The sequence below is a fragment of the Acinonyx jubatus genome, chromosome C2 (genome assembly GCF_027475565.1).
Source record: "Acinonyx jubatus isolate Ajub_Pintada_27869175 chromosome C2, VMU_Ajub_asm_v1.0, whole genome shotgun sequence".
NCBI classification, from domain to species: Eukaryota; Metazoa; Chordata; class Mammalia; order Carnivora; family Felidae; genus Acinonyx; species Acinonyx jubatus.
Genome location: NC_069384.1, coordinates 119,847,421 through 119,872,910, shown reverse-complemented (window position 1 = coordinate 119,872,910; position 25,490 = coordinate 119,847,421). Strand labels below are relative to the sequence as shown.

The 25,490-nt window shown below is 41.4% G+C and overlaps 1 protein-coding gene across 4 annotated transcripts in view; it reads left to right on the top strand.

The window, feature by feature from the left end:
• Positions 1-19,311, top strand: part of GRK7 (G protein-coupled receptor kinase 7) — a 33,892-nt gene extending 14,581 nt beyond the window's left edge. The window contains exons 3-6 of one of the 4 annotated variants that reach the window (XR_008297960.1): positions 7,292-7,566; positions 13,374-13,579; positions 13,728-13,847; positions 15,520-19,308. Coding sequence is in view for 2 of the 4 variants with exons in the window: in XM_015080136.3 (XP_014935622.2) it covers positions 7,292-7,566; positions 13,374-13,710 (612 nt within the window). In the remaining 2 variants the exon portion in view is untranslated. Of the gene's footprint in view, positions 1-7,291; positions 7,567-13,373 lie in introns of all 4 variants that reach the window. The other 3 variants (XR_008297959.1, XM_027061701.2, XM_015080136.3) reach the window with 3 other exon arrangements.
• Positions 19,312-25,490: the final 6,179 nt, after the last annotated feature.

Sequence of the window (25,490 nt, the reverse complement as noted above, 5' to 3'; positions counted from 1 at the left end):
TCCATTCTTCTCTGTGAAATACCTCCACTCCTCAAGGAGGTGGTGCCCTTCAAAATTCCATCACTGACATTTTCTGTCTTTAGGGCCAAGAGGTAAAGATAGTCCTGAAAACTATTTGGAATGCATCTCAAGCTGCCCTGCATGCTGTCCTGTGCTCCTTCCATTATACCAAGAGGCTGAAGTGCTGTGAGGATGGTGGGCCGACTCTTCATTTATTTCCCTGGGGAGGGAGCAAGATGGTCCTGGAGGATGGTTCAGGGTCTGGTCCCCACCTCCTAGCAGAGGTTGCTTGTGTGGAGCAGCCCAGCCAGCCTGATGAGCAGAGATACAGGCAAAGGATGAAGAGCTTGTTGGGGAAAGGGGAAGGGAAGCAGCTTAAGCAAGAATGGACCAAAATGAGGTCTTGGTCCTTGATAGATAGAGAGAGGGAACGAGAGGACTCTAAGGGGAGCAGAGAAATCTGAAGGGAACTTGGAAGAGTTTGAAACAGCCAGCTCACCTACTTCCATAGAGGCAGTGCAGTGTCGTGGTTCAGAGTGCAGACCTGTGTGTGAATCCTGGGTGGATGACCCTGGGTAAGATTTAAACCCTTTGTGGTTCTGTTTTCTAATCTGTAAAATAGGAGATAAAATAGTTTCTGTCTCATAGGTTTATCATAGAGATGAAACGAGAAATTCACGTAAAGCACTTGAGAAATATTTAGCATGTAATAAGCACGTAGTAAGTATTGTACATTATTTCCAATTTTCTCCCCAGCCTGTGTCTTACATCCTTTGTTTTAGGACAAGGCATGTTCTCTCCTTTCACCCTATACCTTCTACTGAGTAACCGATGTTTATCTGGTGTCCTAATTAGCTATTTTAATCCTTACAGTCACTCACCTCTGAAATCTGCTAATTGGAAGGGGGCCACACACAGAGCAAGCTCACAATCAGTATTGCTAAGTAGAATTTACCAATCACCACCATCTAAACTGCACTTGGATGTCGTTTGTAATCTTTCATCATGCCTCTCCAACCCCAGCAGAAGAGACTGAACCAGAGAGAAGCTGGACCCAGGAACATATAGCTCAGCTGAGAGTTGTAGAGAGTGAAATACTTTGTACAGGGAGACCCTCCATCCCCTCCACACCTTAGCTCTCAGAATGAGAACAAGCAGGCTGACCCCTTTCAGATGGGGTATTGGAGCATATCTGTCTGGGGAAACTGAGCATGCTAACACAAAAGGTCTGTGGATACTCACAGGTGGGTCCCCATTGAAATGGCTTGGCAGGATCACCCTATGGTGAAGCCCATCATTTGACAAGCTGCTTGTCAGCTTTAAACATGAATAGTCAAAGATCATTTATTATTTGAAAGAACCTTCCAAAATGAAAGACTATGCAAAAACCAACAGAAGAAAGAAGCTTATAGAGAGCAGAAACAATGCAATGAATAGAACATTTTTTTTATTTATAATTAATATCATATGAGATTTAAGAGGAAATACTGCATCCATGAAACAAGAACAAATGCTAGAAAACAAGAAACATTCAGAGAAGAAAAGGACATTTGGAAATTAAAAAAATCATGAATAAGTTTGCAGAACAACATGGATAAATCTCAAAACATTACGTCAAAAAAAAAAATCAGACACGAAAGAATACCTACCATACAATTCCATTTACATGAAATCCAAGAACAGACAAAACTAATCTATGGTGACAGAAATCAGAAGGTGGTTGCCTGCAAAGTAGGGAGGAGAATGGACTAGAAAGAGACACAAGAGAACTTTCTGGGTGGATAAAAGTATTCTATATCTTGTTTGGGTGGTGCTTATATGGGTATATTCAATTATCAAAATTTATTTAACTGAACATCTACTATCTGTGCACATTTTTCTATGTTAATTGTATGTTAATAAAAAACATTTGCAGAAATGAAATTTCAGTAGAAGGATTAAGCCTGTAGATCTAGCTATTAATTTATAGGAAACACTAAGGATAGAGGAACATGTTAAATGATACCACAGGGATGCTATCAGCAAAATCTCACCTGGGATACTCTATAGTTTAGCCACTTTTTCTAACAAAAACTTTCAGAGGACTGGGAGGCAGAGAGATGAGGTATTTATGTATTCACAAAAATTTATGAGACATACCAAGCAATTACACTGTATTAACCTTATTTGTATAACAAACTATTTATAGGACAGGTTTACAGGACAAGTGGAGAAGTGTAAGCATGTCCAGATTTTGATAATGATAAAGAATTGTTGCTATTTTTAAAATGAGATAATGGTATTGTAGTGCTTTGGCATTGTTTGTTTTTTAAGTGGCCTTATCTTTTAGAGATTCATAGTGAAATACAAGTGATATGATGTCGAGGATAGTCTGGGGCAGTAGGAGTGGGTCAGGGATAAGAGATGAAACAAGATTGACCATTTGTTGATAATTGTCAAAGCTGAGTGTAGCCTCTACTGGATTTATTATTCTCATCTCTCTTTTGTGTGTGCTTGAAATTTCCCATAATAAAATACTTTAAAAAAGAAGACAAATTGGAGAAAAAATAGAGGGAATGTCCTGGAAAGAAAGAAGGAAAAGAAGAGAAAAGAAAAGAAAAGAAAAGAAAAAAGAAAGGAGGGAGGGAAGGAAGGAGGGAGGGAGAGAGAAAGAAAAAGAGAAAGAAAGAAAGAAAGAAAGAAAGAGAAAGAAAGAAAGAAAAGACAGATGGAAAATAAAAGCAAAAGGTAAGAAACATAGGGGATTCATCGAGGATTTCCAAAAAGAACAAGAGAGGAAAGAAAATGGAAGGGAGAAAATGATCAAAGAAATAATATGAGAAAGTTTCCAGATTCTGACAGCCATTAGTTTCTGGATTAAGCAGCCAACCAGTAACCAGCATCACAGATGGAAAAAGCCCCACACCAAAGTACATCATTGAGAAATTTCATCAGGTTTGTATACTGGCCCACAAACCTCACACACCTTCTCACAGTCCCTCTCTGCCTCTTCTCTCTGTTTAGGACAGCACCCTCCTGGCTCCACTTGTAGGCCCAGTCGCTCCTCTACTTCTAGAATTGGAGGAAATATCATACTGTGCGATGTGAATCCTGGTTTCTAGGCAGCTGCTAAAGGTCTGGATGACATATCTGGAAATATAGACCAGTTAGATTTTGGGTAATCCATGATTTGTGGAAGTAGGAGATGGGAGGGAGCTGGGCAGATGGATTCCCCCTCCTTCCCTCTCTCCTGCAGTTCCTCTTTATAACCCTTCCAGAAGATTCTCTTGTGCCTGGTGAACCGGCAGCCACCCAGTAATGCCTGGCATTGCATCCCCTTCCCTCACTCCTTTTTCCCCTCTATGTTCTTATAAAAACTTTCAAACATGTAGGAAAGAATTCCACATCAAGAACCTGTATACCCATTATCTAGCCTTTACTGTAGACATTTGGAACAGCTTTATTGAGATGTAATTTAACTGCCATAAAACTGACCCATTTATTTTATTTTATTTTATTTTTTTTAATTTTTTTTTTAACATTTATTTTTGAGACAGAGAGAGACAGAGCATGAACGGGGGAGGGGCAGAGAGAGAGGGAGACACAGAATCGGAAGTAGGCTCCAGGCTCTGAGCCATCAGCCCAGAGCCCGACGCGGGGCTCGAACTCACGGACCGCGAGATCATGACCTGAGCCGAAGTTGGATGCTCAACCGACTGAGCCACCCAGGCGCCCCAAAACTGACCCATTTAAAGTACACATGTCAGTGGGTTTTAGTATATTCATAGAGCCATGCAAACATTATCACAGTTTTAGAAATTTTTCTTCACCCCAGAAAGAAATCCCCTACCCTTTAGCATCACTCTCACCGCCACCACCCCCCCCCCAACCGTAAGCAACCACTAATGCATTTCTTGGCTGCATGGAATTGCCTATTTTGGACATTATATACACATGGAGACATACAATATGTGGCCATTTGTGTTTGGCTTCTTTAACTTGGCATAATGTCTTCATGATTCATCCATGTTGTAGCATATATCAGTACTTCATTCCTTTTAAGGCCAATGTTCCATTGTATGTCATCAATATTTTATTAGATTCACTTTGTCACATGTCTATCCATTTATCCATCCCTCTATTGATCTATTAATCTGTCTTATATCTTTTATATATTTTTTTAAATGTTTATGTGTTTATTTTGAGAGAGCGAGAGCGAGACAGAGCATATGAGCAGGGGAGGGGCAGCCAGAGAGGGAGAGAGAGAATGCCAAGCAGGCTCCATGCCCAGTGTGGAGCCCAACCCTGAGATCTTGACCCGAGCCAAAATCAAGAGTTGGATTCTCAACTGACTGCGCCACCCAGGTGCCCCTCTTTTATGTATTTCTAAGCAAGCTCATTCCCCCTTTTCCCCAACCCTTAGCACCTTGACCTTGCACAAGGTTACCCTAGGTACAAAGGAAGCTGGGAGATGGAGTGCTTAGCCTCTGGCCTCTCTAGTAGAGGGATAGAAGGGAAAAGGGAGACTGGGAATGAGTTTTTGCTATTTTGGCATACAGTGTTTCTCAATCTCATCCTCATCTCTCCCTCTGGTCTTCCCTCCCACCATTGCATCCCACAGATCTTGTATTCCAGAAATGTCAAATTCCTTAAAGCTCCCCACATTATTCCTGGCTTCATATCTCACATATGCTTGTTAGCTAGCTAGCTTTCTGTGTGTGACAGATTCTTCCCTCATGATTCAGCTCAGCTATCACCCTTCAGTGAAGTATCCCCAACACACACACACACACACACACACACACCCCTTCTGGCCTCTCTGTGCTTGTTTTATACTCCCATTATGGCATTTACCCTACTTTATTGAGTTGACCTTTTGACCTGTCTCTACCAGCCTGTAAATCCTGAAGGGCAAAGGCCGGGTATTATATGTGTTGGTATCTCTAGAACTCACTAGAGGGCATGACTCAATAAATATTGGTTGGATAGTGAATGGAAAACATCCAGTTACCATCGTTGCTATTGTTTACTTAACAAACATTTTGTTGGGCATTCACCAGATGAGGCCCTGCAGTAAGTACCTAGTTTGGATACAGAGATGAGTGAGACTATATCCTGGGCCTTAGAGGAGTCTACAGGACCTTTTGTCTGGACAAATGCAAAACTAGACAAGATGCCAGGGCAACAGATGTAAACTGGGACTGTACCAGGCAAACCGGAACATATGGTCACCCAAATTATATATCAGCTTCTATGAAAACAGCAGTGCCGCGCTGACTCATGCCCAGCTTGTCAGACCCCGGTCACTTCCAGAACCGGCCAATTACTTCTCATTAGTGCTTGGGTCATGTATATTTTTCATTGTTGTTATCCACGTAGAAATTACTTGTGAAATTTAATATTCCTAATGCAATATATATACTGTGCATGTAAAAAACATATACTTAAGCAATTAGACAGAAAAAAAAATCACCAAATAAACAACTAAAAACACGTTCTAACTTTTTTGGTGTACTGGAATGCATATTTGTAATTGGTGTGTGAAACCCAGTATATATTTAAACTTCTTGGTATTAAGAGTAGACTTTAGTCTGTTGTCTTTATTGATGGGCATTTGGAAATTTCCAGCTTGTGACCATTATGAATAATGGAGCTGTGAACATCTCAGCATAGATTTCTTTTTCCTTCTGAGTCATTTCTTTGAGATACATACTTCAAAGGTAAGTAAACTGGTTGAAGAAAAGGAACAGTTGGTACATATTATTGTCTATGACTATCTATATCTTACTGCTCTCCTAAAAGTCTGGGTCAATTTACACAGCACATCTGTTTTTCACAACTCTGCCAATAATTTATATTATCATTTTTATGTACTAATGGAAGCATATTGTCATTTTAGGGTGTACTTTGAATTTTTAATTGCTGAAGAAGTTATGCATTGTACTTTAACCAAAAACAACTTAGTTTTTATGAAATCATAATGTGTTTGTGTGTGTGTGTATATGCATATTATAAACCATGTGTATATACACACATACTTACACACATATATACATGGTTTATAATGAGGTATGTTATAGGTATTCATTAAATATTGAATTAATTATTAAAATCACACATTCACAAAAGGACAATAACTGCTTGATTCCACATATATGAGGGACCTAGAGTAGGCAGATTAATAGAGACAGAAAGTAGAATGGTGGTTGCCAGGGCCTGGGGAGTGGGGCAATGGGGAGTTATTTAATGGGTATAGAGTTTCAGTTTTGCAAGGTGAAAAGAATTCTGGAGATAGATAGTGATCATGGTTGTACAACAAGGTGAGTGTACTTAATACTCTTGAACTGTACATTTAAAAATTATTAAGATGACAACTTTTATGTTATATGTATTTTGCTGTAACAAAAATATGTATTTAAAAAATACTTTTTTAAATCCAGTGGTCATTTGGCATGTATTTCCATTAGAAGGGTGCCTACAAAATATACTCATGCATGTTAGATGAAATTTCATATGTGGAATTTTCTAGATTAAAATGACTCTGCTAATTTTCAATTCAGACAGGCAGAGATGTGTGAGATTAATATCAGTATGTAGCAAATAGAGTAAGAATCACAGGCCTGATAACACATGAACATTCAATATTAGCAACCTTTAAAAACCTTTAGCAACCTAAAGTGCTCAACCTTTAAAAACCATGCATCTAGGGGTGCCTGGGTGGCTGTCCGTTAAGTAACCAACTGGTGATTTTGGCTCATGGTTCGTGAATTCGAGGCCCACACTGAATGGCTCTGCTCTGACAGTGTAGAGCTTGCTGGGGGTTCTCTCTCTCCCTCTCCCTCTCTCTGCCCCTCCCCACTCACATGTGCATGCACGTACTCTCTCTTCCTCTCTCTCTCAAAATAAATAAGTGAACTTTAAAAAAAAATACCATGCATCTAATTTCTATTACCTGTGAATAAAATACAGAGGCTGAGCTTAGGGGAATCATAAAGACATCTACCTGAACTTTTCAACTAATGATGAAGTGTCCCACTTCAAGGACAGCCTCATTTGTCCCTTTTATAATGCACTGCAGCTAAATCCTCTTTATGTCTCATTTGCCAAAATGGATCACATGGCCTGCCCCAACTGCACTAGACGATGCTGGAAAAGCAGGGACTAGAATAGGTTAGACACATTGCCACCCCAAATAAGTTAAGATTCCCTTAACAAAGAAAGAAAAGGAGAATGGGTATTGGATAGGCAATCAGCAGTGTTTGTTACACTCACATTAGTATTTTTGTTTTGTTTCTTGTTTGGGGTATTACAGGCTGGAACCAATGGTTATATGGCTCCTGAAATCCTAATGGAAAAAGTGAGTTATTCCTATCCTGTGGACTGGTTTGCAATGGGATGCAGTATTTATGAAATGGTTGCTGGACGAACACCATTCAAAGATTACAAGGAAAAAGTCAGTAAAGAGGATTTAAAGCAAAGAACCCTGAAAGAAGAGGTCAGATTCCAACATGATAACTTCACGGAGGAAGCAAAAGATATTTGCAGACTCTTCTTGGCTAAGAAACCAGAACAACGTTTAGGAAGCAGGTAAACTACCATATAACAGAGGTGATTAGCAGTGTCAGCATTGTCCATGGGGATTTAGAACGTACTTTGGATTAGTGCTGAGGCCTTGAGCTTGTTATTATTTTCCTATTATTATTTGCATGTTATATGGTTAAGTATTTCTGATACTTTCAAACACTATAAGCACTTGATATGGAACAATCTCCAAGATTTGTATATATATCTTGTTTTCATATATATTATATATGAAATATATAATATATAATAGAACATAGAATATAATATGATAACATATATGAAATATATATGAATATATAATGTATATAAATATATATTAAAAACATATTATTTATATTTACTATATATTTTTAATATTTATTTATTTTGCGAGACAGCACACAAGTGCTTGAACAGAGGGGCAGAGAGAGAGGGTGAGAAAGAATCCAAGAGGGCTCCCCACTGAGCATGGAGCCCGAGGCAGAGCTTGATCTCATGACCTGAAGATCATGACCTGAGCCAAAATCAAGAGATCAAGAGTAGGACACTTAACTGAGCCACCCAGGCACCCCGAATATTCTGCCATGTAATTTTTTTTAATTAAAAAAATTTTTTCAATGTTTATTTACTTTTGAGAGAGAGAGAGAGAGCACACATGCATGCTGGTGGGGAAGGTGCAGAGAGAGACAGGGGGACCAAGGATCCAAAGTGGGCTTCAAGCTGACAGCAGAGAGCCCGATGCAGGGCCTGAACCCACAAGCCTGGACTTGAGCCAAAATCAAGAGTCAGACACTTAACTGACTGAGCCACCCAGGTGCCCCGACCTGATTTTTTTAAATAGCAAAACAAAATCCATTTGTAATAACTTCCAAAGCATGAGAGACACCACACTAACAAACACGTATTTTGAAATTTGGTGGAAATTCTGCATTTATGTGAAGTAAAACATGGAGCTGATTTTCCTGTGTAGATTCCAATGTTGTATTACCGTGGTCAGAATAGGCCACGTCATGATAACAAGCAAATCCCAAAGTCTCTGCAGCTTAAAACTAATGGAATTTTTCTCATTCACACAAAGTCCCTTGTGGGTCCAGCAGCACTCCAGGGTGTCTCCCTACTGAGCAGTGACTCAGAGATCCAGGCTGCTTCCATCTGACAGCTCCATTGGAACTCGTGGCTTCCAGTTGACGTAGCAAGAGAAGAGACCACGGAGAACCTGGGGAACTTTGTACCGCCTCAGTCAGGAAGTGACCCACTTGCACAGCACTTCACACACACTTCCGTTTGCCCAGAATGAGTCTTGGCCCTGCCCAAGGTCAAAGGGTCTGGCTAGTATTGTCTTCCATGTGCCCAGGAAGGAGAGGAGACACAGAAATGGTGACCACTGACCATGTCTACACGCGGGTTCTCAAGCACAGGGAGGATGAGCGGGCACACTAACAGCGGCCGAGGCAGCAAGGAAAGCAAACAGTCTCTCTAGATGACTTCCCTGAAGGGAACACCACCGCTTGCCAGGATTGATTGAAAATCTATAAACACGCTGTGGGTATATAAAATGAAATGTTGACAAACTTCTTCAGGAAAATGCCACCTTAAAGCCCTGGCTCATTGCCTGAAGCTGCTCCATCAAGCAAAACCTTTTAATAAAGCATCTGTTGTTGTGACTGTTTTGAATAAAGCTGTTTACAACATTAGAGAAAAGGCATATAAAAACCAGCTGTTCAGTGAAAGACAAAACCTTCCAACATTTTCATTTCAACTCTGTATTTTTTTAAAAATTCAAATGAGATAATGCTTGATTGATTTAGTGGTGTCCTTCAGGACCGAGCAAATGCCTACACAGTATGTCACACAGAAGACGGGTCACGTGGCCCCTCCCTGTTGCATTCACGAACATTTGAAATAAATTTTAAAAACCCTTTCCTTCTTTAGATGTCACTGAAAGGATCTTCCCTTTGTCTTCATAGGTCTGTGAATTAATTTTGCAGAAAAGTTGAAAGCTTTTCTGAGCATCTCACAAGGGCTCTTGAGAGGATTTATCGTGTTTTCCAATAAAATAAAAGCTAAAGCTCATTTAAACATTTTGCAGGTTTTATTCTGATCAGTTAGTGCAGCAGAACAAGATCAAATAACCGTGCAAGCCTCTGACTTAAGTGCTTCTCCAACACATAATTTCATACCAATACATACTGTTTTTGGCAGACCAAACCCCACAGTGTATGGTCAGGTGGTATCTTTGCTTCATTGACTGTTACAAGAAAATCCATTGTAATCTCGATGTGGGGTTCAGGAACACAAGAGCGCCTGTAAATGCTGTGAAATGAAATCTACCCCAACAAGCAGGAGAATCTCCTTTCCTACCGTGGCCCCTTGGGCTGTTACAAAAGATGCCGCCTCAATCAGTAGCCTCTCCTATTTGTCCAAAGTGCACTGCATAATGGTGGGCAAAAAAGATCTCTGCACGAAGCTGCCAGGGAAAGATTCAAGAGTAAAATAATATTCATGCTATTTCTAATTACAGAACTGACATAAGAGACACCAGTGCAAAAAGTAAAGTGATCAGCTTTGCAGTGTCCCAGACACTGAGTGAAAGGAATAGGGGTTACAAAGCCTGGTCTTTATTGTCAGCATCAGCACCACAGACATTTAGTGGAAAAGGGCATAAAGCATGGACCCTGCCCCCGAGGGGCATCTAGTTGGCGTGACGGAGAACATAAAGAAAACCTTTGGGGGGCTATTGTTGCTTTTGTCCTTTGTGACTAGTTGCAAAAGGGCTGCAGTCAGCCATCCCTGCCGGACAAGCCAAGGCCATTTGGGCCTGTTGCTTGAGATATTACTTGAGAACTGTTCATCCTGATGTCAAGACTGGCTTGACAAGTTTCTCAAGGTTACTGAGCCCCTGGGCACTCTGTTTATCCAAGTTAAAACTGCTCTGAGTGAGTTTGAGGAGGACTCTTGACCTGTGGGACAGTGTGTTCATGCCTGCTGATGGTCATCAAGGTGGTGTGAGCTTCTTCCTCAGGGCACCTGGTCCCATTCCAACTCTCGTTTTCGTTGAGACTCCGAGACATGGGGTTCATTCCTGATCTACTTGGACGGAATTCTAGCTCCATCCTTGTTCTGCCACATTTAAAATCTACGTGATACCCTCCCCACACCAAAATCTGATACCTTAAAATGATGAATGTTGCTATGTGAATTATACCTCATAAACCTAACTTCAGAGAAAAATCCATCTTCGAAGCTTCAAATGATCTCAGTAACCCTCCCGCAAGACTGTGACTCTACAGGATGGAAGCCACACAGACAGACACTGGTCAGTGAGTTCTAGGAGATGGCAAACCCGCATTTTCCTTCCTTTCAGTTGAGGGAGACTTGGTGGCTTTGAGAAAAAGAGAGACACCTGCAGTGTCTCCTGATGCAGTTCTCCATACCTGTTTTTCACCTGGTGCATAATGAGACAAGTCCAAGGAGCCCTGCACCCACCTTTCTGGACGGTGCTAGGCCTGAACCACAGAAAACAACCCAGAGAATGGCTAGACATCAGACGCCTCCAACTGAATTTCTCTTTCTCACAATAATACTCGATTACAATTTTCCTTTGAAAAACTCACCTATATCTTTTGGCTTTTTCAGAGGCACAGCTATTTATGAATGCAGAAGCAACTGAAGAGGGTAAAAGAGGTTAAAAGTGCAGTTAAAAGACAGACAGGCATTGTTGTGATGGTTGACTGTGATAACAGCACTTCACTTTGTGTTAGTTGAGAGTCGGCTCTGGATAGATGCTAGTTATTCTCCCTGCCGTTATTAGTAATGTCATTATTGTGTTTAGAACCTATTGGATAGAGTCTGCTGCAGTAATTATCTGACATTGTAGGGAGTCTGTGAAGGGGGTATATGGGAGAAGTCCTCAGTCCTTTTCCTGAAAGCTCTTTGATAACTGGAATAAAAGTAAAGGGAAAACTATGAACGTGATTAATTTTTAATAAGGTTGATTTATGACAGAAATCAACTTTTCCGTAAGAGAAGATATTTCTTAGAGCAGTATGGCTATTCACATAAAAGAAAAAGGAAGGGGTGCCTGGGTGGTTCAGCTGGTTAAGCGTCTGACTCTTAGTTTCGGCTTAGGTCATGATCTCATGGCTTCTGAGTTCAAACCCTGTGTTGGGCTCTGCACTGGCAGTGCAGAGCCTGCTTGGGATTCTCCCTTTTTCCCTCTTTCTCTGCCCCTCCCCCATTCATGCTGTCTCTGTCTCAAATAAATAAATAAACAAAAAAAAAAAAAGGAAAAATCATTTGAATCTGATGCCACAATACAGCCCTCTTTTTATTTCTTTAAAATTTGGACTTAAGGGGGACCAAAAGAAATGTCTGGTAGGCTGCCCCTCGTATGGTTCCCAAAGATCCCCCTTCTATTATCCACAGTCCTGTGTAATCCCTTCCCTTAAGTGTGGGCTGGACTTACTGGTTTGCTTCTAAAAATATAGCAGAAATAATGAGATGTCATTTCCAAGATAAGGTATTAAAAGACTGTGCTTTTTTAATCTTGGGCTTGCTTTCCCCCTCTCTCTCTCTCTCTCCTCCTCCTCTCCTTCCCTCCCCCCCTCCCTCCCTCCCTTCCTCCCTCCCTCCCCCCCTTCCTCTTTGATCATTTGCCCTGGGGAAATCCAGGTGCAAAGTTATAAAGTAGCCTTGTGCAGTGGCTCACATGGTGAGGAATGGAGGCTCGCCAATAACCACGTGAGTGAGCTTAGAAGCAGATTTTCTCCCTCAACTCCACTCAAACCTTCAGATGAGACCACAGCCCTAAACAGCTTTATTGTAACCTCATGAAAGAGGCACCTAGTGAAACCATTTATAGATTCTTGACCCACAAAAATTGTGAGATAATAAATGTTTGTTGTTTTAAGTCACTAAATGTTAGGGTAGCTTGTTACACAGCAATAGATAACTAATATAAGAGGTTACACAATTGGGAACGTATATTTTTCTCCCTTATTCTAAGGTAAATGCTGGAATAATTTCTAGACAAGGGTTTGATAACAAATAACCATAGTCTTGGGCACTGAAGGTATGCTCATTAACACTAATAATTACTAATGCATTTAAAAAAATTTTTTTTATGTTTATTTATTTTTGACAGAGACAGAATGTGAGTGAGTTAGGGACAGAGAGAGGGAGACACAGAATCCGAAGCAGGCTCCATGTTCCGAGCTGTCAGCACAGAGCCCAACGTGGGTCTCGAACTCACAAGCTCGACATGTGAGATCATGACCTGAACCGAAGTCAGACACTCAACCGACTGAGCCACCCAGGCGCCCCCTAATGCATTTTTTTTAAGTCTTTAAAAATATTGTGGCAGTGGGGGGAGGTAGGTGGAGCTCCTAGACACCATGTCATATGAAGAGTAGGGAGATATGGGTGCTGTCTTTTAGAATGTGGTGGGAAGAGACATGCTTCCCTTGTTCTGACCATGAAGGGCGGAGCAAAATGCAATGACTATAAAGTTGCAGGCAAGCAGATTCTGGCCTCACTGAATTTTGCTTGTATTTCCACAAAACACTAAGGATAAAAGTCATGTCAACTGCTTGACTCTAAAAATTAGATCTACATGTGAAGGTTTATCCGCAAACAATGAAAATGCTACTGTCTGTGTAAGGTGATTTTTGAAGTCATTATTTTTTTAAATTATTCTTTATGCTGTTATATTGTCTTTGCAATTAAAATGAAATGTATTACAGGAAAAGAATGCTGCACATTTTGTATTGTTAGAATATTTCCTGTTTTGGTTTGTTAGTGTGACTCAGTCTGACCATCTCCTTTCTTTACAGAGAGAAGTCTGATGATCCCAGGCAACACCCTTTCTTCAAAACCATCAATTTTGCTCGCCTGGAAGCTGGCCTAGTTGAGCCCCCATTTGTGCCAGACCCTTCCGTGGTTTATGCCAAAGACATCGCTGAAATTGAAGATTTCTCTGAGGTTCGGGGAATTGAATTTGATGATAAAGATAAGACGTTCTTCCAAAGATTTGCAACAGGTGCTGTCCCCATAGCATGGCAGGAAGAAATTATAGAAACGGGACTGTTTGAAGAATTGAATGACCCCAACAGGCTTGCAGGTTGTGGGGATGGTAATTCATCCAAGTCTGGTGTGTGTTTGTTATTATAAGTTGTTCTCTCTACCAGATGGGCAGCAGGAATTTCAGCTGACATAATCCTTGAATGTTCCTAACACATGAAAATCTGTTGAATGAGGACTGATCAATCAGGAGGGGCATTTCAACCATAGAACAGTTCAAAGGACAGGTGAGCTCACCACTAGGACACATTTTTCTTTTGCCTTCCTTCCTCCCTCCCTCCCTCCCACCCTTCCTTCCCTCCTCTCTCTCCCTCCATCTCTTTCTTCTTTCTCTTTTTTTCATAAAGATGAGTCAAGTAAAGTTTCAGTTTTCACCAAGGGCTGGGAAAAGGAACAGTCAGGTTTATTTTGATAAACTAAAAGCATGAGCCCTCCAGCATCATGTCCCTGAAAATGACACAAAGTCCTAGGAATAGAGATTGGAACTTTGTGGTGTACTCAGTAAATGAGCATTTGCAATTCTTAGTAAATAATCATTTTAGTTTTTCTTTGTTTATATCCCTTCTTCTCTTCTTCTTTCAGTATTTCTTCTGCTTCTGTACTTATAAAAAAGATTTGGAAGCTGGAAATAAATGTTCCTGATATTCTCCCCCCTGAAAAAGAGTGGATTGTAGTGTTTGGGCAATATTTTAAATTACAGAAAAAATTTTAACTTACTGAAAGTCTCTTATTCATATTTTTGAAATATTTTGCCATTGTAATGTTGAAGTATTTTAAATGTAAACATACATGAGACCTGTGAATTTAAAGTATTCCGTAAGTCGAGTCCTTTAGGGAACATGCTACAAATTGCTTATGTGTAGTTTTTGACATCCCATTGGTTCCCAAACTTTGCTAAACTTTGGAATCACCTAGGGATCTTTTAAAAATACTAATGTCTGACTCTCAGCCCTAGATTTTATTTGATCTGGGGTACAGCCTGGGCATCTAGATTTTCAAAAGCTCCCCAAGTGCTTCTGATGTGAGGCAAGTTTGAGAACCATGGCCACGTAGGCTTAAATGCTGTTATATATGGACTCTTGTTTTGGTTGCTCAAAGCTTCAATTACACATTTTACAGCAACTTTTCAAATACCCAGAAAACATGTAATTTTGGCAGTTGCAATATATATGAGACCGAAGATAATCTGTATTCATCTTGTATATTCTCTTGTCCTTGTACACTTTCGTTCTTCACACATACCTCCAGAAGTAGATCTCTTGGCTATTTCAAGACCTGAAGAAATACCGACTCGGAAACTGATTTGAACAAATTGTAGCTCTCGGTTCAAGTGGCTGCCCAGCCAGCATTGTATTGTAGAATTAGCACTTCTCAAAAGCACAGCCAAAGTGAAAATTCTAAGGGTGCAAAAAAATATTTTGGACCCAAGCATAAACCTGAGGTGATTATACTTAAAGAAAAAAAAAAAAGAGGGGCGCCTGGCTGTCCCACTTGATAGAGCATGTGACTCCTGATCTCAGGGTTGTGAGTTCAAGCCTCATGTTGGGTTTAGAGCCAAACAGAGTACAAAAAGAATAAAATACAAAAAGAGTAAAAATAAAATGAAATTTTTAAAAAGGAACAAAAAAGATATATGTGTGCATAAGAAAATCTCACTTGTTACGGTGGTGAGAGACCTGGCTGAAATCAATTTAAAAATTTTGTCCCTTGAGTAAGGGAGCCAAGAGTTGCAGAAACACTGGCCAAAAAATATTTGGTTGACTGGAATCCAGCTAACAGTCATGCTCGACTGCAAGACAACATCAGGCATATCCAAACGAGTAGTAAGAAATCGGCTTGGACTTGAGTCCTGGGTTAGTGCATCTGCCACTCACCCTTCTGCTCGTTCTCTATCCTCAGCAAGCTCTTGATGCTCCAAATCCTGCCCTGGAGACACCGCAGAGTCCTGAGTCATCAAAGCAGATACAGGTGTGTCCAGCAAATTCTTTTTCCTAAGGCAAGAAAGTAGATTACAATTTGATAAGATTCCGAATAAGTCTATTTTAACAAAAGACAAATTCACAACTAACAGAAATCCAATTCACCAGAGCATTCCAAGACTAGAGGTCTTAGGGTTTAGCCTTATAATTAGACATTGAAAAGTCATGTCATATTGCATTGGTTCCTCAATGTGAATGTCTGCTTCTTTTGATAAACTTAAAACTAAGTCAGGAAAGTAACTGAATACGATGGCTGTTTTCAAACAGTCACCAAGTAAATATGTGTTGAGCTCTAGTTCACACTGAGCCCTATCCTGGGCATTTGGGGGATACCACAGAGAATTAAGACAACTGTCTAAGAGAGGCTATATGGTATGGTGTAGAACACATATTCCTGTCAGTGTTACTATTCACATTTTAAATGAGAAACTGAAGTTCATCGATGTTCTGTAGCTTATCTCAGGTCACACCGCTTTCCAGCGTTGTTGCACAGACTGGAAATAATGTATATGAAGCACATAGCACATGACTGCATATAGTAGGGGCATAATAAATTGAAGACTATAGTCAGTAAGTAGCAGCTGGTCAAATGACCCTAGATCAGGGAACAAAGAACTAAACCTGGCTACCTTGATTAAAAGTTCCAAAGGAGGTGAGAGAAGGAAGAGAGCTGGGTCCTGGGGAACAGTTTAAAAGGAAAGTTTTTATGCACAATGAAAGAAAAACCTACTTAGAGTGAGTGGAGACATTGGAGTCCATCCCAGGCCCCATCCTTACCACATGCCAAGTGCAGGAGCCACCTGGGCCACGTCAGAGTTGCAAAGCGATCTGTGCAGGTCATGGGTGGGATTCAGGTATAGACTTAAGGAAGACGAAACCTGATGTCTCATCAAAGGAAGAAAGTGATTTTTGAAAGGGGATGATGCTTGCCTATTTTCCAAAAGTTAAAATGAGCTTACATTTTTATATAAAAGTTTCATAAACATAATGAAATATCAGGGGAAACAAACACATATGAGTGAAATATTCAAAGAAGGACCAGAGAGAAGTCATTTTTATTCTTCCAGTTTGTCAGGGATTATTTGGAATGTTTGTTTCCTACAGGAGGAGGTGGGTCTAAAGTAGATGGATAAACTGCTTAAAGGGACGTAGAGCTGCCCTCAAAGCAGAAGGTATGGATGAGGTTTTCATAGAAAACAGTGATGAATTATTGAGTTTAAGACTTCAAGCCACAAAGAATTAAAAAATATTCCCAAGTGTTTATTTAGAATATCAAATTTAAGATGTTTCATTTAGGTGACAAAGCATGGATTGAAAATTCAACAAATTGGGCTTCTTAGGAATTGCAGGTCTTGAAATCCTGAGTCTATCAGATCGATTTTTAAAGTTTATTATATTGTATATATCATTAGGGCAGTTTAATAATAAGACTTAATTTATATAAATTGTCTGGACACGAAAGCTAGTGAAAATACATAATCCTTGCTTCTTAAACAGTTGGTTCCGGGCACTTTTAAGTCTTACAATTTTTTTTAATGATATAAGGAAAAAATCAGATACAAGAATTTTTGAGGGGGAGGAGGTTGCCTGGAAGACCTTTCAGATTAGCCATTAGCCATTTTGATTATCAAAAAATTTTTCAAAGACTGAGTTTTCCTGGATTGTCTAGGAAAAATAATTGCAGTCATGTAGGTTTAGTTATTCTTTCAATAAATATTGCTACCTGCCATGTGCCAGGCTCCATTTTGGTTTGGGGAGAGATGCTTGGTTTTCTCCCTTTAGGATTTTCAGATCAGAAAGTATTTTTGTTCCCTCTGTGTGTCAGTAAACTTTTATATCTCTCTGGGTAGAGGTGAATTTTGTTCTTTCTGCTTTTTCTCAAGTTTTCTTCACTGAACATGTATTTATTTTAAAAATCAGGAAACCGTATATTATTTAAAGCAAGGCAGGGCCCATCACAGTTAGACCTGGGTATGTGGGGCATGTCCAGGCTGGCTCTGGCAATAATCAGTCCCTGAGAACCCCTTTCAGGCCAAAGGGTATTAGCCTGGGTCCTGGGAGTAAGGCTAGGATGTCCAGTCTAAACCAGCAGAATATCCCTGGACAGAGCCAGCAATTGGTGCCTAAGGCTGGGGCCTGATTATTTGTTCCACAATCCAGAGTATGAGCTGTGCTGGCCTGTGGTGAAAGTTTTACCAAACCCCAGAGAAAGAAAAGCAAGTACAAGGCAACAAAGTTTCTCATGCAAAGATATTCACTTCAAAATATCTTCTTAGGAAGCAGTTGATATTTGACAAAAGTAAGATTGGAGACCTCTGACCCTCCCTCAAAATTTTTATGAAATTTTACTGACCTGTGGGATCTCAAATGCTGGGAACCCCTGGACTGGATGACCTTGAAGGGCACTCCAATTGTAGGGAAATATTTGTGCTTCAGTGGAAAACGAATGCATTGCCTAGAGGAGCATATGCAAACTTTTTCTGTAAAAGACCAGAAAAAATCTTTCTTATTTCTTAGACTTTGCGGAAGGCAACTACTTACCTCTGCCTTTGTAATGGGAAAACAGCCATAGCTGATGTGTGAAGGACTGAGTATGGCTGGGTGCCAGTAAAGTTTTATTTACAGAAAACAGGTGGTAGTACTAGATTTGACCCACAAGTAGTAATTTACCGTTCCTAGTCAAAAATTATCTTGTTATTAAACTGACTAGGTTATCTGATTCTGAAGGAGCTATTTTACAATTCTATAAACTGTAGATAATTAATGGGAATGCAAATGCGTATAGACACGCAAACGACCCTCCCCCACTTCATTAGTCAGTCAGGGCTATGATACCAAAGGATTGCAGACTAGGCGGTTTAAACAACAGAAACTTATTATCTCAAAGTTCTGGAGGCTCCAAGTCCAAGATGAAGGTGTGAGCGGGGTTGATTTCCTTTAAGCCTCTCTCCTTGACTTCTAGATGACTACCTTCTCCTGTCTGCCATGATCTTCCTTCCGTGTATCTCTGTGTCTTAATTTTCTTCCTATAAGGACACCAGTCATATTGGATTAGGGCCCATCCCAGTGACCTTATTTAATTTAATCATCTCTTTAAAGACCCTACCTCCAAATACAGCCACAGTCCGAGGTACCTGGGGGTTAGGACTTTAACATACGAATTTTGAGAGATACAACTCAGTCCAGTATCAGTACCCCCGAAACCAGTTTTAGGTTAATTTGCTCATTCATTTCAACATTCCTTTGCTGCATATAGGTGTACGGTTTTTATTACTTTTTTCAACTGGTTGTAACCCCAGTTTTCTCATGAATGAGTTAAATAAAAATCTTTAACATGTGTTCATTTTTATTTCGCTATGACAGTCCCAGTTTTACCTTTTTTTTCCTTAAGATTATCCATTGACACGACCCAGAGTGTCACAATACCGTCAAAGAACCTAAAGCACCCTAAAGCCTATTTTTGACATTCTGCTTCCGTTAACCAAAGTTCTGAGCAAGAGCACTTTCTCTTTTTGTTCTCTTATGAAACACACAGCAGAAAGAAGAGCCCCTGAACAGAGGGGTAGGGGATGTGGTGGCAGGCCCAGAAAGCAGCTAGCATTTTCCCAGCAGTTTGGTTGAGGTGCCTGGGGCCAACTGACTATTACATATTTTTAAACCAAGTCTCCTCACCCTGCCTCTCCCATCTGCACTGCCAGTTGTCTCATACATTCCTGCCGTGCCCATGCTTCCTGCATGCCGCGGGAGAAGCTGTTGGGGAAAGAGAAGCAGAAGGGAGAAAGCCGGGAGCCAGAAGAACCAAGGGGAGCTTCATCAGTTCACCTGCTAGGGCGAAGTGTGCTGAGCCCCTGAGGCCATCGATGCAAACAAGCATTCCAGAGACACACCCCGAGGCAGGCTCCATTTTAAAGTCCCTGTACTAACAACTCCCCTTGAAGGTTTGCCAGTTCACATGCAGGATGTCCAGTTAGATTTAGATTGCAGAAAACAACAAATTGATTTTTTTCTAGTATAATTATGTCCCAAATGCTGTATTGGACATACTTATACTAAAAAGTTATCTGTTATGCATGAGTATAGATAATCAATGAAGAATACCCTGTGGTCAAGATTAGAGAAAATGCGGGAAAACTAGCACAGCACCTGGCACAGGCAGAGCTCCACCTGGGTTGCCTGAATCTGTCAATTCTATCTTCCAGTACAGCTCCTGCAAATTTCTTCTTTCGGGTCCACATGTGTGCTGTCTCCTACTCAAGGAGTCGGCTGGGCAGCATTGCCAGCCTCACCACCCCTGCTGCCAATAATAAAAATGCAACCAAAGCTTCCATTTACTGAGCACCTACTATGTGCTGGACACTGTACTTGGCACTTTTTGTGTATGACTCCCCATGCTCGCCGTCATCCTGTGAAGTATTTTCTGAATTTTATTGATGAAGAAAAGAAAGCTCCAGAGGTTAATGGGCTTCTCCAAATACACAGGTGCTGAGTAAACCCAGGTCCACCTGACTGTTCTTGGCTGTGAGGTCACTGTTTTCCCAGGTTGGAACTGCCCCTGTCCCTTTTCCCTGAAATGTCACCTGGGGGGGCTCTGAGCAGACTTAGTGGACTAAACCCAAGGAAGAAATAATTTCTAGGAAGTATTTTGTAGGCCCTAGATGGAGTAGCATGGCTGGGACTAGAGTAAGGTGAGCAGGGCACCCAGGGCATGATATTTAAGGAGTGCTCAGTCTCCAGGGCACACAAGCACAGCGTGGAAACGTGCACAAAACTGAGAGTGAATGCCTGAGTCACGCACCTTGGGCCTTGTGTTCCTTCCACTCACCCTACTTCTGGTCCTGTGGGTTAATGGCTTGGGTGTAGACACTTAGAAGAAAGATCCTTTTTTTTTTTTTTAATGTTTATTTATTTTTGAGAGAGAGAGAGAGAGAGAGAGAGAGAGAGAGAGAGACAGTGCGAGTAAGGGAGGGACAGAGAGAGAAGGAGACACAGAATCTGAAGCAGGTTCCAGGCTCTGAGCTGCCAGCACAGAGCCCGACCTGCTCGAACTCACAAACCGTGAGATCATGACCTGAGCCGAGGTCGGAAGCCTAACTGACTGAGCCACCCAGGCACCCCTAGAAAGATCCTTTTGAAACTACACTTCTTTATTTCTTTGTCTCCTCGAAAATAATCATGTACATTCATTCATTCCACAAATATTAATTCAGGGTTTACCATGTATTAGGCCATGTGGTAGGAGAAAGGAATCGAACCCAAGATAGACCATGCCGATCCTGAATATTTCTCCCTTTGGCTAGACATCTCTATTAGCCAATATGGATCAATAATTCTTCCTGTTTCTCTTTAGTTGATGCCAAGGACCAAGAAGCATAATGCCCAGAGGGATTTAAGAACCAGAATTCAGTTTACCCTCTTCCTTTTCTCCTTACAAGAATTTATCCCAGGTGTATGCTTTAAAATCCTTGTTCTTAAAAACCTGTGAAATTAGGACTTGTAAACTCCTTGTTACCCCTCCCTTAAAGTGGAAAGTTACAGGCAGGCAAAAAGACACATCCAGACTGGATCTCAGTGAATGTTTTTTTAACAAATGCCAGTGGAATGAAGGGGTGAAGGCGGCTCGGGCACATGTCATAACTGGTAATAAGGCAGACAATGGCGAAATAGCAGCTCAACCAAACAAACATTCGGATGCCCTTGTTTGCACCCCGCTTCCTGGGGAGCGCTGTGCCCTCCGGCCCTCGCCTTTGCTTGGTTGTGTTCCGGGCTAGGCCCATAAAACAGAACAGCAGACACTGCAGGGCAGAACTTCGCCCAGACATGTGGAATTTTCACTGTTTTTATTACTTTATATGTCTCCGTTGGCAACATTTCATAGTTCAGTGTTTGATCTAGTGATGGATCATTCAGTGTTTAACCCGTCCTGTCGCTTAGGTCTGACATGCAGTGTGTGGGCTGTCCAATCATCTTGCCTCACCCTCTCACAGTCCACTCGGGTCATTTTGTCACTCACTGTGCCCTACCCCATCATGTATAGGGTCGCAGAAAGGAAGTGAAATACATCCATCCGCTTGATTTTGGAAGAGGTGTTTAAGATGATGGTAGAAACCATTAAATGAAGTCTGGATTCTCTGGGAATTTAAATTATATACTCTGTTGGCTCACCCTCTCCCACCACCACCCCCCCCTTCTCTCCTGCTCTAGAGAGAGCTTTCTCTCTAGGAAGCTCAGCTAATTAGTCTCAGATATTACATTAAGTCGAGAATTTTCTTGTGTGTAACACTAGAGACACAGCGAAGGAGCCAGTCGCTTGTCACCTTCCACACACGGTGACCATCTTGCCAGTAAAGGTGACTGTAAGCCAGCATTACTTCACCCAAGTAACAAGGAACAGTGGAGAAGACCAAGAGCAAAATGCAGTTCGAACTCAAAGTTTACTTTCGGTTATACGCCCATGCAGAAGACTAACTTGGGGAGAATGTGTGTGAAAAGTTTCCTTTGGAAGAAATTGCAGAGGGAGCGTGTGCCCAGTCCTTCCCTGCTTGGGAGAAGGTAGACAACTGAAATCTTGTGTCATGAGGACATACCTGCACTTGGCCCCGTGCTGTGCTGGAGTGGATCGTGCACACCTCCTACTGACTCCATTTTCAGGGTACCCTCACCTTGAATTAGGCCGTGGTGGATATACCTGCAACACAAAAATCAGCAAATCCTACAACTCAGGGTTTGCTTTTTCTGGAGAATGGGTTTTTAAGTATTTACCAGCACTTCACTGACTTGCCCCTGAAGTTAACTGTGCTTGGGCAGATGGGAGTCTGCCCAGAATCTGGCAGATCTGGTTCCATTTTTAGGAGGTGGGCAAGGTTGTAGGGGAGAAGCCAACCAGCCACACATGGCTGCCCATGGAGGACACTCACCAGACAGAAAGGGGAAGAAAGGCCAGGAAAAGCTGGATACGAAGCTATGTAAAAAACGAGAGTGAGAGATCACGAAAGCCGGGGGCAAGGACCAGAACCGGAACAAAAAAAGAAAGAGATACAGAGAGGGGGAAACAGACTGAGTGGTCTGTGAACTCACTACAGAAATTTTACATAAGGTCCCAATCGCTTGAATCATCACTCCACAGTGCAGGTTCATTAAAAATGTGATGAAGCTAATGTTGGCATGTGATTTATTTGATTAAAGTTACTTTACATTAATGGCATCTGCCACCTTTTCCACATGCACTGACTTAAAGCAAACATGATTCATTTAGCTGCAAAAGTATAAAACAGAGAGAGTTTACAAGTGTCCCCCACAGGCTCCTGAGGAGGACTTCCATCTGATGGAAATTCTGTCCTTCAGGCATAAACCCCACCCCAAGCACCTGCCACAAACCTAAGCCGTAGACCCCAAACCTGCAGTTATGAGCTTCTGGGCTGCTGAACATCACTGAAAAGACTCTGGGATTCCCTTCTGCCCCGAAGTTCACCCTTCCAACAGCTTTGAGGATCAGGAATTGGGATGTGTCATAGGCTGAATAATGCACCCCAGAGATATTCATGCCCTAATTCCTGTAAATGTTGTATGGCAAAAGGTACTTTGCGGATGTGATTAATTTAAGGACTTTCAGATGGGGAAATAATCCTTCATTAATAATAACAACCCTCCTAAGAGGGATACAGGAGGAGCTGGTTAAAGAAGGCTGTTTAGGGAAATATGCCATTGGTAGAGTTATGCACGTTGAAGAAAAAGAAAAGGGCCACAAGGCAAGGAATAAAGGAAGTCACTAGAGACTAAATAAAGCAATAAAATGGATTCTCCCCAGATCCCTGAGAAGGAACCAGCCCACGGCCAACACCTTAAATTTCAGCCCAGTGAAACTTTTGGGTTTGGAATTTCTGGCCTCAAGAGCTATAGGAGAACAAATTTGTATTAAGTCACGAAGTTTGTGGTAATTTGTTACAGTGACCATAGGAAACTAATACAGGGTATAACATAGTTTTCACAGCCTTGGAATTAAAGAATTTCCTGAGGCCTTAAGAGAGTTAGGAAAACATAGAGGTTGATTATTCTGTGAAAGAAAAACTATGAATTTCACTGAGTAGACCATGTCTGCTGTTCCCCAACCTTGACCTTGACCCTGCCCCAAGTCTTCTACTTTTTAGGCCTCTTTAGAGGAAGGACATGAGAGGAATGAGGAAGGGGTTTTATGGCAGGCTACCCAACAGCTGTCTCTCCTTCTTCCTTGCACACAGATGCCAAATATTTCCAGGGGAACTACATGCCCTTACCTAGAGGATGAATTATGATTGGTCTAAACTCAACATCTTTTTGCCAGTAATTGGTCTAGGCACAATCATGTGACATCACCCTGGCCAATGAGAAGTAAACAGATACTTGTTCGGATGTTGTTAGATGTTATATTTTTTGGCCTAAATAAGTGAACCATGTGAAAGAAAGCCATTTTGACCCCTGCCTTTTTAAATGTTTGTTGTGTTGTAAAAGGGCAATGATGCCTTGTGCTGGGTGGCCATCTTGAGCCCATAGTGTATGAGCTTGAAAACAAGAGCTAAACACGAGGAGGCGGAGTGGCAAGATGGGAGGACGTGGGTTCTTGATGACATCACTGAGCTGACCCTCCTTCTTTCAGACTTCTTAAGATGATAGCCTCTTTAGAGTTTAGATTTGTACTGACAGTTGAGTTTCTGATTACTTGCTAAAATGCATTTAAAGAATAAAAGAGGGAAGGGAAGCCAGAGGGATACATGTCAGCCTTTGCAGAAATGAGCTGTAAAGTCTACAGCTGCTCTCAGAGCCCTAAAAGTAGGAGTCCCCAAAGTGGACTGGAGGCAGGAGGCAACCAACACACCTTTGGCTAGTAAAGGTGCACTTTGTGCACTGCCTGCTTACCATGAATCCCTTCTCAAACTCTGGAGCTGGTTATCCAAGTGACAGTGTTACTTAGGCACCAGCACTGAAACCATGAGAAAAGCGTGTCGTAGCAAATATCAGAGTAGTCATAGGAAAAAATTAATTGTTTAAAATTTTCTTACCCTAATCCAGAATCTAATGTGATTTGGATTTGGATTACATATGGTAAGAGGCACAATGTTTTTGGTGCTCAGACTCTCAAGCAATGAAACCACAGAGTGATTAATTGTACAGACCTTAGGGCCATGCTACTTAGCTTTCAATCCTGGTTCTGTTACTACTTGTATGAACTTGGGCAAGTTACTTGGGTGTTTTTGGCCTTAATTTCCCCATCTTGAAAAGTAGTGATACCAGTAATAGCACCTACCTCTTAGGGTTGTTATGAGGCTTAAATTACACACACACACACACACACACACACACACACACACACCATTTAGACAGTACCTGGCATAGAGCAGATGCTATATGTTTATAAGTTCCTGCTGTTATTATTATTGCCAGAACCTCTAAAATATCTCAGTGTGGTCCTCTTGGCCACAGGGAAATGACTTGAACCAAGTCCCATCAGACAGAGACCTCCCCACATTGTATGACTGAGGGCCACAGGACCCCCACCCTCCCTTACTGAGAGGCTGTGAGCTGACATCCCTGGGACTCAGGTCAGAGGCATGAGAGTAGTAAGCCCAAGGCCCCAGGGATGTTCTGCATCCATCAACCACCATTATGTCTGCCTGCCCTCCAGTGGGGTCACAAGAGCCAGCTGCTTCCCACATTCACTTGTTAGAGGTGGGTTTCTGTCGCTTGCACCAGAAGCTAGTCTTGACTAAAATGTTTGCCTGATGAAGATCTGGCCTAGGTCTGTGCAGAATTGCACTTACTTGCTCCTGATATGAGTAAAAATGCAATGCTCTGGACCACTATGGATCTTGAACCAATTTTCTTATTATTTGGCCTGTATTTGGAGTGAAATGAACAATA